At 40.8% G+C, this 14,254-nt stretch overlaps 1 protein-coding gene across 2 annotated transcripts in view; it reads left to right on the top strand.

The window, feature by feature from the left end:
* Nucleotides 1-14,254, top strand: part of si:dkey-91m11.5 (PH_BCR_vertebrate and RhoGAP_Bcr domain-containing protein) — a 613,456-nt gene that overhangs the window by 550,043 nt on the left and 49,159 nt on the right. For both annotated transcript variants that reach the window (XM_048555997.1, XM_048555996.1), the window contains 2 exons: nt 2,141-2,200; nt 9,829-9,938. In XM_048555997.1, coding sequence (XP_048411954.1) covers nt 2,141-2,200; nt 9,829-9,938 — 170 coding nt within the window. The remainder of the gene's footprint in view (nt 1-2,140; nt 2,201-9,828; nt 9,939-14,254) is intronic.

The raw sequence follows: 14,254 nt of genomic DNA, 5'->3' as shown, positions 1-14,254 counted from the left end.
TACCAGCTGTTCAATATCAGACTGTTGCCTAAGACCGTCTCCTCACGATCAACAACAGAACGAATTTTTGTGTCATCTGCAAACTTAGTAATTATATCTTCTCCATTCACATCCAAATTGTTAATTTACGTAGCGAACAGTAAGCATCCCAGCACCAGTCCTTATGGTACACCACTGGTCACAAGCTTCCAATCACAAAATCAACGCTTCAGGAGCATCCATTGCCTCCTATTTGCATATCAGTTTTGGATTTGCCTTGGATCCCATAGGCTCTTCTTACCTTTTGGACCAGCCTTCCATGTGGGATCTTATCAAAGACTTTACAGAAGTCCACATAAACCACATCAACTGCACTACCTTCATCAATATATTTAGTCACCATTTCAAAAAGTTCAATTAAACTAGTCAGACAGGACCTCCCTCAAACAAGCCCATGTTGACTAACCCGATCAATCCCTGCCTTTCTAAGTGTTGATTTATCCTGTCAGAATGTTTTCCAATAATTTCCCTGCACTGACATCAGACTAACTGGCCTGTAATAACCCAGCCTATCCCTACTGCCCTTCTTGAACAAAGGAAACACATTATCTAAAATTATCCGTCCTCCAGTCATCTGGCACTTTACTGTAGCTAGCGAAGTATTAAATATCTTTACCTGGACCCCAACAATCTCCTCTTTTGCCTCCCATATAAGCCTGGGATACATTTCATCCGTGTTTGTGGTAGCTATACATCATAAACCAGCAATCACCCCCAATTTGGCCACAATTATGAGTTTTACTGCTTCACTATATTATTGGTGATTGTAACAAAACAAGAACCTAAGAAAGATATATGCAAAATTCATAAGATGGGACGGGGAAAATAAATAAGGTTTTTAAAGAATGCAACACTTAAAATATGCTGTAAATTTAAAATGCTTCTCTGAGAAGGGAATTACATTTTGCCAGGTCCTTAGCTAGCTAGAATGAATACGTGGCTGTTATGAATTTATGTTTATCAAGGTGCCCACAGATGTTCAGTGATATTAATAATTAGATTAGGAATCTGGTCCCTTCTCTTTACGAAAGTTGACTTCTCTGATGTATACCTGCCTTGGTTTAATGTTTGAGATTACATGTTTATATTCAATCGCGTAAATCTATAAATATGGAAATTCTGCAACAGCCAGATCTCAAGTGCTTTTGGTGACAATATTTTAAGTATTTAATTGCACATACTATGTGAATAGTGTTGCATCTTGTTGGCTAATAATCAACCACAGCTGGACCATTCTGATATAGCAAGTCACCCTAGAAATTTACCTGTGGGTACTTAAGCTGGAATTTTCTAAAACAAACTCTTGCTGTAAGGCCAAAAACTCTGGACTGGATTTTTTCAGGTGGCAGGATTTCCGAAGAGTTGGTCAGGAACACATCTATATTGAAAGGAGCAGTCCTGCAGGCATTTAGCATTCTGTGGAGCCTTAATTCTTTGGAGACAGGACTACCAATGCTCACTCGGGGGAAGTCCTGCCTTCAAGAGCTGCTGTTCGATCTGATTGCTGAATAACTTGGCAGTCCCAGCAGCTCCATATTTATGCAAGAGTCACTGCTGAGACTACAGCTGGTGTGCAAAAAAGAAGAGCTATTGGAATTCAGACTTCTGGTAAATCTGAGATATCAACAGGACCTGGCTGACAAATCCAAGCAAAGAATTGTGAGGAGGTTGTGCCACCATGTTTGATATTTGGTGAGGTGGGTTGAAAGCAGAGAATGACCTTGTTTTGGGTGTGCCATGCAAAGTACATGGTGGTGCCCAGATGAATTTGCCTGTTGTTTGCTGAAATATGCACTCCTAAACTGCCAGATTACCCACCTGGCACACATAACCAGGGATTGGATGAGACAGTTAAATGGCCATTATTTTGACCACCACAGTTGAGGCTATATCGCAACATTTTCTGAAACATTTCTCTCCGCTACCCCTGCTCTTTCAAATATTACATCGAAATTTCATGTTATGTGATCAAATCTTTAATGACAATCATATTTTTGGTCAGAAAGTGACTGCACAAAATCAGTATTAAACCCAAAAGGCACTGAATAAATTGTAACTTATGTATTTAGCTGTGCAAGTCATTTTTTTTTTCTGTTTTCAGCTGGAGCCACAAGTGTTGCAGGACAAGGACTGGCAGAGAACTGTCATAGCAATGAATGGGGTATGTTACTGAGTTAATCTGTAAGTAGTGGCATTGAGATAATGTATGACTTTTTTTTCTTTATTAACTTGTTTGGATGGCGAACATCAGGAAGATAAGTTAAAAATAAAAGGTTAAAAATTATAAATGACCTGATTTGACTAGTGGAGCTAGTCTATTGGCTAATGTTGGGCTAGCTATGAATGGAAGCTCAAATATATCAGTTTGAACACTGAACTCTCCTCCAAACACACATTGTCATTTTGTTTTCATTTGTTTGTGGGATGAGCATCCATATCTAGGTCACCATTTATTGTTCATTCCTATTTGCTCTTAAGATGGCGGTGGTGCGCTGATTTCTCAAACCACTGCAGTCCATATGATGTAAAACACGCACAGTAATATTAGTAATGAGTGGTAGGAAATTTACCAAACAGCAGCAAAGGAATGCTGATCCAGTTCCAAGTTAGCTTGGTACATGGATTTTAGGGGAATTTGAATGGAAACGTCCCATGCACCTGCTGTCTTTGTCTATCAAGGTGATAGAGATCATGGTTCAGAAGATGTAATCTAGGATTAAGGACATCTCTAAATGTTTCAAGCTTATTGTTAAAGGTGAGATTGAGAAGCCAGAAATTACTATACACATTGGTAGGAATGACATTTGAAAAAAAATTAAAGCCGTACAGAGTGAAGTTAAGAGGTTAAGTGGAAGATTTTTAAAAATTAACCTTGATGTAGTAATTTCTAGTTTACTCAAAATGCCAAACTCAAATGAGGGAAGGAACAAAAGGTTAAAGGAGATAACTCAATGGCTGAAGAGCTGGTGCATTGTTCCAGGATTCAGGTTTTTGGACAATTGGAATGTCTTTTGGGATAGAAAAGACCTGTTCAAAAGGGATGGATCTAACGTAAACTAGAAAGGGGACCAATAGCAGGGAAATTTGTTCATTCCATTAAAGAAGACTTTATACTGATAGGAGAGGTAGAGAAATTCTAAGTGGCAGTGTAAACAGAAGGATTGATGGGGAAAGTTCTGAATGTGAGGAGAGCATGTCAATTAGAAAAGAAAGACAAGAGAGAGTCAGAATATGTAGTAACGCTGAAGAACTAAGTTGCGTCTATTTCAATGTAAGGTAAGGATGATGAACTTAGGGCATATTTAAGAACATGGGTTTGGAACATCATTGCTTTTACAGAAACTTGGCTGAAAGATGGACAAAACTGACAGCTGAGTTCTGGGTTTTAGATGCTATAGGAAGGATAGAGAAGGAGGCAAGAAAGGATGGGGGTGGCATTTTTGAGTAAGGAATACATTACGACTGTAACTTGGGAAGATAGTTCTGAAAAATCATTCAGAGAGGAAAGGTCACTTTGATGGGATTGCACTATTGGATCCCAGTGGTAAGAGGGAAATTAAGTAACAAATATGTAGGGAGAACTGAGATATATGTAAACATAATGAGGTTGTAATAATGGGGAGTTTTAATTTCCCAAACATTGACTGGGGCAACCATAGTGTTAAAGACAGTTGCTGGAAAAGCCCAGCAGGTCTGGCAGAATCTGTGAAGGAGAAAACCTGGTTCTGAGGAAGGGTCACCGGACCCAAAACGTTAACTATGTTTTTTCGTTCACAGATGCTGCCAGACCTGCTGGGTTTTTCCAGAAACTTTGTTTTTGTCCCTGATATACAGCGTCCACAGTTCTTTCGGTTTTTACTTAGTGTTGAAGATTTGGATGATGAAAAATTTGTTAAATGTGTTGAAAAATTTTCTTTATCAATATGTGGATGAATAAAGATATTGAGGCTCTAGTCAAGAATAAAAGAGAATTTTATTTTAGATAGAGACCATTTAATTCAATTGAATCTCTGAATCAACATAAAGAGTTGTAGGGGCATTCTTAAGAGAGAAATCGGGAACACAAAGAGGGGATATGAGATAGCATTTGCAGAGTAAGTTAAGGATAATCCAAAGAGATCCTACAAATACATTAAAAGCAGGAAGATAACTAGAGAGAGGACAGGGTCTCTAAAAGATCAAAGAGGTCATCTTTGTGTTGAACTCCAGGAGATGGGAGAGATGCTAAATGATTAGTTCACGTCAATTTTTACTGTGGAGAAAGAATTGAATTCTAGAGAATGCAAAGAAATAAACTTTGATGTTTTAAAAACAGTTCACATTACAGAAGAGGAAGTTTGGAAAGTCTTAGAGAAAATCTCCAGGATCTGATCTAATATATCCCAGAACATTGTGGGAAGTAAGGGAGGAAATTACAAGATGCTTTGTAATATTGCATCATCTATGACTATGAGTAAGGTGCCAGATGACTGGAGGATGGCTAATGTTGTACCTTTGTTTAAGAAGGGTTGTAAGGAGAAACCGAGGAACGATAGATCCAGTTATGGGTAAATTGTTGGAGATGATTATAAAAGATTTATTTAGAAAGGCAAAAATTGACGAGGCATAGTTATTGATAATGGAAACTGCAGATGCTGGAGAATCCAAGATAATAAAATGTGAGGCTGGATGGACACAGCAGGCCCAGCAGCATCTCAGGAGCACAAAAGCTGACGTTTCGGGCCTAGACCCTTCATCAGAGAGGGGGATGGGGTGAGGGTTCTGGAATAAATAGGGAGAGAGGGGGAGGTGGACCGAAGATGGAGAGAAAAGAAGATAGGTGGAGAGGAGAGTATAGGTGGGGAGGTAGGGAGGGGATAGGTCAGTCCAGGGAAGACGGACAGGTCAAGGAGGTGGGATGAGGTTAGTAGGTAGGAGATGGAGGTGCGGCTTGGGGTGGGAGGAAGGGATGGGTGAGAGGAAGAACAGGTTAGGGAGGCAGAGACAGGTTGGACTGGTTTTGGGATGCAGTGGGTGGAGGGGAAGAGCTGGGCTGGTTGTGTGGTGCAGTGGGGGAAGGGGAGATTTTGAAGCTGGTGAAGTCCACATTGATACCATTGGGCTGCAGGGTTCCCAAGCAGAATATGAGTTGCTGTTCCTGCAACCTTCGGGTGGCATCATTGTGGCACTGCAGGAGGCCCATGATGGACATGTCATCTAAAGAATGGGAGGGGGAGTGGAAATGGTTTGCGACTGGGAGGTGCAGTTGTTTATTGCGAACTGAGCGGAGGTGTTCTGCAAAGCGGTCCCCAAGCCTCCGCTTGGTTTCCCCAATGTAGAGGAAGCCACACCGGGTACAGTGGATGCAGTATACCACATTGGCAGATGTGCAGGTGAACCTCTGCTTAATGTGGAAAGTCATCTTGGGGCCTGGGATAGGGTCACCCTATCCCAGGTGCCTCTGCCGCTTCTCCGGTCTACCAAAAATTCACAAACCAGGAGCCCCCCTCAGACCCATAGTGTTGCTACCTGGAACACCAACCTACAGATTAGCCAAGGAACTACACCAAAGACTAAAACACCTAGTAGAAGACTCCCACCACTCTATTCGCTCCACCCAAGAATTCCTGAACACCATCAAAGACACCAAGATAGAAGAGGATGAAATAATGGTCTCCTTTGACGTAACAGCCCTGTTCACATCCATCAACATCAACCTGGCCAAAGAAACACTGACCACACTATTAGAAGAACCGAAGACACATACACCAGACACCACCAACCGCATCAGCAAGGACAACATCATCAAGCTAGTGGACCTATGCCTCACCACCCACTTCACTTTCAATAACAAAACCTACAGACAAACCAACGGTACACCCATGGGATCTCCGATATCAGGGTTCTTAGCAGAGGCAGTAATGCAGAGACTCGAACAAACAGCTCTGCCAATCATCCAACCCAAACTTTGGGTCCGCTATGTGGATGACACCTTTGTCATCACTAAACAAAACAAATTAGAGGAAACCTTCAAGACCACCAGTAATACCCTTTACTGGCATAACATTCACAAAAGAGGAGGAAAACAACAACAAACTGCCATTCCTAGATGTCACGGTAGAGCGAACAGTCAATGGGGAACTTCAAACCAGCGTCTACAGGAAAACAACACATACGGACCAAATACTGAACTACAGGAGCAACCATCCCAACACCCACAAACGAAGCTGCATTAGAACATTATTCCAACGAGCCACCACACACTGCAGCACAGAGGAACTACGCAGAGCAGAAGAAAATCACCTATACAGCGTATTCAAAAAGAATGGGTACCCTATGAACACAGTCCACCAATTCCTCAGCAATAAACCCGAACAAACAGACAAAACGGGCTCAGAAACCAGAACCACTCTCCCCTACATCAAAGACATTTCCGAAATGACTGCCAGACTACTCGGACCTCTTGGCATCAGGGTAGCCCACAAACCCACCAACACACTAAAACAGCAGCTAATGAACTTAAAAGACCCTATACAGACAACAAATAAAACAAACGTCATCTACAAAATACCTTGCAAGAACTGTGACAAACACTACATTGGACAAACTGGCAGAAAGCTAGCCACCAGAATACATGAACATCAACTAGCCACAAAACGACATGACCCGCTATCACTCATATCCTTACATACAGATGAGGAAGGACACCACTTTGATTGGGGCAACACATCCATCCTAGGACAAGCCAAACAGAGACACGCATGAGAATTCCTAGAAGCAGGGCATTCCAACCGGAACTCCATCAACAAACACATTGATTTGGAGCCAATCTACCATCCCCTGAGAAAAAGAACAGGAAATGACATCACCAACCCAAGGAAACCTAACCAGGTAAATAGAAAGCCGGACATAACACCAGCACTTCGTCGGAGGCTGACTGATGATGTTACCTAGAATTGTGACGAAACGTCTGAAAATGAACCTTCCAGCACAGCGAGCAATCTCACATCCAGAGCCTTTGATAAGGTCCCGCATTATAGACTAACTAGTAAAGTTAGTTCACATGGGATTCAGGGTGAGCCTGCCAATTGGATACATAATTGGCTTAACGGCAGAAGACAGACAGTAATGGTGGAGGAGATGGTAGGAATTGCAGATGCTGGAAAATCTGAGATAACAAGATATGGAGCTGGATGAATACAGCAGGCCAAGGAGTATCATAGAAACAGGAAGGCTGACGTTTCAGGCCTAGACCCTTCTTCAGAAATGTTCAGGTTCTGAAGAAGGGTCTAGGCCTGAAAAGTCAGCCTTCCTGCTCCTCTGATGCTGTTTGTCCTGCTCTGTTCATCCAGCTCTACATCTTATTATCTCAATAATGGTGGAAGGGTGCTTTTCGGACTTGAGCTTGTGACCAGCAGTGATCCACAGGGATTGGTTCTGGGTCCTCATTTGTTTGTCAATTATATAAATGATCTGGATGTCAATACAGTAGGCATGGTTAGTAAGTTTGCAGACGACACCAAAAATTGGTGGAATAGTAGACAGTGGTGAATGTTTTCTCAGATAACGGGGGGATTTTCTGCAAATGGGTCAATGAGCTGAAAAATGGCAGACAGAGTTCAATCTGGGTAAATGTGAGCTATTGCATTTTGGCAAAACAAACAAGGGCAGCTCTTATACAGTTCACTGTAGGGGCCTGGGTAATGTGGTCGAACAGAGAGACTGAGGTACATAGTTCTTTGACAGTTGCATCAGACAGGGTGGTAAAGAAGGCATTTAACATGCTTGCCTTCATTGCCCATGAGAGATGATGCAAGAGGGAGGGGTTCAGATTTTTGGGACACTGGGACCGGTTCTGGGGAGGTGGGACTACTACACATCGGACGGTCTACACCGGGGCAGGACTCAGTTGATAAAATTCTGCTTTTATCTTTCCATATATCTCAACTATTCATATGCATGGAATATTATAGGGGAACAAATAACTGTACTGGTATTTTCAATACATTTAGTATTGCCTCCAATTTCTCTTGTATATGTTTGCTTGTTTCAGTTGATTTTTATACATTTGGGACAACCAGTGGGCCATTGCCAGTGTGTTTGCCTTTGCAAGGTTTCATCATGTCTTACCACCCACCCACACCTCACCGATGCCCCCCCATCCCCGCCAACCCCCACATTCCTTCCATTGTTTGCTTTACATTTCCATTCTTACAACCCACTCCACTCAAACCATTTGTAATATGAGCAGAGTCTTTATGCCCCATTGGGCAATTCTTCAGTATCAGTAGAATAGCTTTTCCCTTAACTCCAAGCTTTTTCTAACAAATACACAGAAGTGCTCTTTTTTTAAATAACTGTCTGATTTTTATTTCCTGGATTACGAGCAGCAGTGTCCTGGAGTTTAATGTCTAATTTATCAAGAAACCAAGCAATCCATGAGGATTCAAGTCAGTATAGCACATGGTTTATTGCTGAGCCTTTATGTTTCTGGATTTAATCTTAAGGGACAAAACCACATCACACTAGAATTAATAAACAATACAATCATTGCTAGCATTCAACATAGTAGGAACTGCAGCTGCTGGAGAACGTGAGATAACAAGGTGTAGAGCTGGATGAACACAGCAGACCAAGCAGCATCAGAGGAGCAGGAAGCAGTTTTGGGCCTAGACCCTTCTTCAGAAATGGGGGAGGGGAAGGGGGTTCTGAAATAAATAGGGAGAGAGGGGGACAACTGCACCTCCTAGTCACAAACCATTTCAACTCCCCCTCCCATTCCTCAGACAAATGTCCATTCTGGGCCTCCCGCAGTGTCACAACGATCCTGCCCGAAGGTTGCAGGAACAGCACCTCAAATTCCGCTTGGGAACCCTGCAGCCCAATGGTATCAATGTGGACTTCACAAGCTTCAAAATCCCCCCTCCCCCTACCGCATCTCAAAACCAGCCCAACTCATCCCTGCTTCCCTAACCTGTCCTTCCTCCCACCTATCCCCTCTTCCCATCTCAAGCCCTACCCCCATCTCCTACCTACTAACCTCATCCCGCCCCCTTGACCTGTCCGTCCTCCCTGGACTGATCTATCTCCTCCCTATCTCCCTACCTACACTCACCTTTACTGGCTCCATCCCCGCCTCTTTGACCTGTCTGCCCCCTATCCTCCTATCCTCTCTATCCATCTTCTATCCACCTCCTCGCCTCTCCCTATTTCCTTCAGAACCCCCTTCCCCTCCCCCATTTCTAAAGAAGGGTGTAAGCCCGAAATGTCAGCCTTCCTGCTCCTTTTATGCTGCTTGGCCTGCTGTGCTCATCCAGTTCCATACCTTGTTATCTCTGGCCTTCAGCATGCCTAGATTAGGCTCGGTGTTGACTTGATAGCTGCAGAATAAAGCTCCTTTGATAGCCAGACGAGCATTCTGTTTCTGCCAGTATATCATTTTATTTCCAGTAGCAGAATTTAGCTTCCCAAAGATTAAGTTTGTGCCAAATTAGATGCTTTGTGATCAAAACATTCTGGGAATAGGATTAAATTTTTTCAACTGACTATTCTTAGGACCCTGAGTCAGCCATTAATGTGACAGATCTGTTTCTCATTTTATTTTCTCTAATTGGTTGAAATTAAATCTAGGTAATGGATAAGAAAGGACAGTGTCAAACTTTTTTTTTACTATAGTACCAGATTGATGATTCCATATGTCCAAAAGTTAGTAAACAGCTTAGATTATTTAATAAGCTTGCACTTTCTGACTTAGTTCTGAGTTACTTTTTACAATATGTCCAAAAATCAGAATTGTTTACTCTTCCACAGATTGAGGTGAAGTTATCGATGAAATTTACCAGTCGGGAGTTCAGTTTGAAACGGATGCCATCTCGAAAACAAACTGGAGTCTTTGGTGTAAAGATCGCAATAGTCACCAAGTGAGTAAACTATCACTTGTCAATAATATTGCATGCTTCCAAATTTCAAATCTGCAATTATCTGATGGTTTAATGAATAGATGCACTACAACACTTCAAAACCACAAGGTTGTTGAGTTCTTGTTCTATTCAGCTGTTTTCAGGAGGTTTGCCACATTTGATCTTTGTGCCTCAGGGTAAGGAGAAGAAACCAATCCCCAGTAAAGAAGGGAGAAATGTGGGAAACTGAAAAGGGGGAGAATCTAGAACTGCCATCTCAAGTTTATGTGGTCAAAAATTTCAGTCCATTATAAAGACCAGAATTTATACTCTGTTCATGTAGATGTAACATTTTACTAGTACATGAACATTAGTCAATTTCGTCCCGCTTGTCACGACAAAAGACTGTTACTCTGTTGGTAATAACTCTGTTCATGAATCACAAACAAAAATTGTATTTGTAATAATATGTTTTAGTAAATGAATTAATGATAATATTACACTTGTATAAGTGTCCTACAATGTTATATTAAGAGACAACAGAAAGTGCAAATCGTACAACATGGACCCCTGGCTGGAAAAATAACTTGCGGTTTAAAGCTGATTGCATGACTGTGGGTTTCCAGCTAACTCCAGTCCTTAAGAGAACTACATGTCTGATATCCAGCTGGAGAAGAACCTGGATTGGAAAGGAAGAACCTAGTTGTCATAATCCATATGTATATCAATTAGGAATGATAATCTGCTGGGAAAGTTTGATGAGCTAATATCCAAATTAAAACTAGAACCTCAACTTCAGAATAGTTACCTGAGCCATACAGCAATTAATACAGGGAGAAACACATTAAAGGACTCAATGTATGATTGAAAGAATGGTGTGGGAGGCAGGGGTTTTCTTTCCTCGGTCTTTGGCACCAATTTGGGAGAGGTTGCAGACGCGCAATTAAATGCTGAGAAGATGCAGAAAAAAGTTAGGGTTAGGATTCAAAATCAACAAGAGAAATGGTAAGATTGTATAGTAGCATCTTAGGTAGACATTTAGTAAAGTAGATTGGGAAAGGTCGAAAGAGTAACATGAGTCATGACACATTTGAGATTACCTCAACTAAAATTGAGAAAAGTGAGAGCTAAAGACACCGTCTTTGGATGTAGAAGGCACTCGTACTAAATTAGGTGAAACATAATACAGAAAAAAACAAGTTTGATCTCATAGATGTTGCAGAACCGTGACTGTAAATTGACTAATATTGGCAACTAATATTCTCAGCTACTTAACTTTTAGAAGAATTAGGCAAAATAGAAAGGGAGGAAGGAGAAAACATTTTAATAAAGGATAGGATAAATACTATGGAGAGAAAAAATCTTGGAAAACCAAGAAGTAAATTATTTTGGATAGTGATAAGAAGCAAAAGACAGAAGACTTGTTGGGAGTCTTCACATACTTCTACGGAGTTGCAACAGCATATGTAACATAGGGTACTATGGTAATGTTAGATTACTTTAATTTTCTTTTGGATTAGGCTAACGAAATTTGAGAAATAGCATGCAGGGAGAGTCCACAGGGTGTGTGGAAAATGTTCTTCTAGATCAGAATGTTGTGGAACCATTTTGGGTCTAATATTGTGCAATGTGAAAGAGTTAATTACTTAGTAGTAAAATAGTTTCTAAAGAAGAATAACTGTAATATGATCAAATTTTGTACTGAATTTGAAAACAATTTAGTGAGTCCAAAATTTTAAACTATGTAAGCATGAGGGGAGATGTTGACTCAGGTAGATTAGGAAAGTATAATAAAACATATGAGGCAATGATAAATAGGCCTAAAATTTCTATAGAAAACATGGTCCAACTATAGCTAATAACGAATTTAAAATGATATTAGATTAAGGAACAAGACATTTATAACGAATAAAAACAGAAATTACTTGAGAAACTCCACAGGTCTGGCAGCATCCCTGGAGAAAGAAACAACATTAATGTTTCGAGTCCAGTATGACTCTTCTCCAGATGTGAAAAGGACTTGAAAGATTAGCTCTGTTTCCCTCTCCACAGATGCTGCCAGATCTGAGTTACTCCAGCAATCGATGTTTTTGTTTGCTTCAGATTCTCACCATCTGGGGTTCTTTGTTCTATTATAATAAAAAAATTCTAATTTATAACAAAATGTAATATTCAAATTTAATAATAATATAATTTATAATAAAACATTTATGATGTTTCAAATAGTAATAAACCTAAGAGGAGGGTTTTAGCATTCTGCAAGGAGGATTCAGATATTGAAGGAGAAGGATGAGATAATATGAGAATAAACAAGCAAGAGATGTAAAACAGATGTAAATGGTTCCATTAGTATGCAAGTTGTAAGAACTGAGTGAAGGTCATTTGGTCCTACAGAGGCGGGCAAAATCATAGTCAGGAATAAGAAAATGCTGAGATGTTATCAAGTACGTTATGTCCATCTCCTTGATAGCAGAAACAAAGCAATTTCAGAAATGATGAAAACCAAGGCCCGAGCAAGAATGCGGAAAATAAATTAGTACAAATAAAGTGCTGCTAGATAAATTAATGGCATTAACGGTTACAGTTAAGACTTCTAGATCCTGCCAGGAAGAGGCAGGGGGCAGACAGCTATTTGCTAGATTTAGTGCTGCTGACCAGCATGCCAGTTTCGTCCCTCTTCACTACTGATGATTTTCATCAAGATGGGAAAAATTGGACTTTGGCAAACTGCCCAGTTGAAGAAGCTAAGGAGCTTTTCTGAATTTGTTGTGGGTCTGCTTGGGAGATAATTGGGATATGTGAGTTGCACACTGGGTCAGTAGTATACCTACTGCAAGGAGCTTGCACCATAATGAGTGCCAGTCATAGCTACATCATCAATTTATATAAGCAATGACTTTGCACTAGCTGCCAGGAGTGAAAGGTTATTGGGGTTGGTGAAACTGTAGATATGAGATTACATCGGACCCAAGGGACTGAACGGCCTCTGTTCCTTGCTTATTTGTTTGTATGACCTTGTGCATTCTGCTGGTGCAGTGAGTCATTATGTCCCTTCATTCCCTAGGAGCTAAAAGAGCTGGGGACAAGACAGTCATCAGTTGGCAATTGGAGTGTGTTCCTTTTATTTTCACTCTAGTGGCAGAGAGGAGCAAGTTCCACTGCAGGAGAAGCAGAGCACCAGGCATGAAAAGACAGCAGAAAAAGTTGAGGGACAGGAAGGCATTGTGTCTACGTTTGAACATCGATCTACCTGAATATTTTAGAGAGCCAATTATGGCAGGAAAATGTGCCTGTCCAGGCAAATGATCACTGAGATTTGTTCCTCATTATGGTAGTGGTCACTTCTTATTGCTCTGCTTACTATGCCCTCATATCAGCTGACAGCGCCAATCAAAGTCACTGTGGCTCACTTATTAAACTTCTTTGCCTCTGGCTCCTTCGAAGGATTAGCGGCAAACCTGGGCAGTATCCTGCAAATGAAAGCACACCACTGCATATTCACAGGCTTCAGATGCCTTGTTTTGGTCATTCTTTGCTTTTTTTTATATCTATCCAGTCTATTGACCTGCCATGTGTCTTTGTGAATTGCAAGCTTTTTCTTTAAGTTTGATGCTGTCTTTAACATTTGAGTGAACTATAGATGCAACCGTCTGCGCGTTGGAATTTTTCTTAGTCCATGAAATGTATCTATTCTGTGCTTTCTGAAATTTCCACTTAAATGTTTGCCACCACATCTCTATTGGTCTATCTTTAATCTAATTTGCCAGTTTACTTTAGCTACTTTGCATTCTTGACCTCATAATTGCCCTTATTTAAATTTAACAAAATAGTCTTGGACCCATTTCTCCAGTTCTTGAACTCAGTTTAAAACACAATTATGTTATGGTCATTGCTATTTAGGTTTGAGGATTTATTAATAAGACCTACCCTATTGCACAGTATCAGACCTAGGATAGCCTGCTTCATAGTCAGCTCTCGAACATACTGCTCTAAGAATCTATCCCACATAGATTCTGTGAACTCCTCACAGAGACTTCCTCTGTCTATCCAACTTTACCAGTAAATGTGTAGTTCAAAATTCCCCATGATTATCGACATGCCTTTGTGACGAGCTGTCATTATTTCTTTCTTTATGCTCCACCTTGTCATGTTACTATTGTTAGGATTCTGTACAACACCCTCACAAGTAAATTGTTGCCTTTGACATTTGCCATTTTGTCCCCAACTGTTTCCACAGATTCATTTCCTGAAGTTGGGTCCTACTCCTACATTGTGTTCATACTATCATTAATTAATAGAGCCATCCCTGCACTCTTTCCTAATTTCCTGTGCCCTTC

This window comes from Stegostoma tigrinum, chromosome 26 (genome assembly GCF_030684315.1).
Source record: "Stegostoma tigrinum isolate sSteTig4 chromosome 26, sSteTig4.hap1, whole genome shotgun sequence".
Classification (NCBI taxonomy): domain Eukaryota; kingdom Metazoa; phylum Chordata; class Chondrichthyes; order Orectolobiformes; family Stegostomatidae; genus Stegostoma; species Stegostoma tigrinum.
The sequence above is the reverse complement of the archived record's forward strand: the minus strand, read 5'-3'. Positions and strand labels throughout refer to the sequence as shown.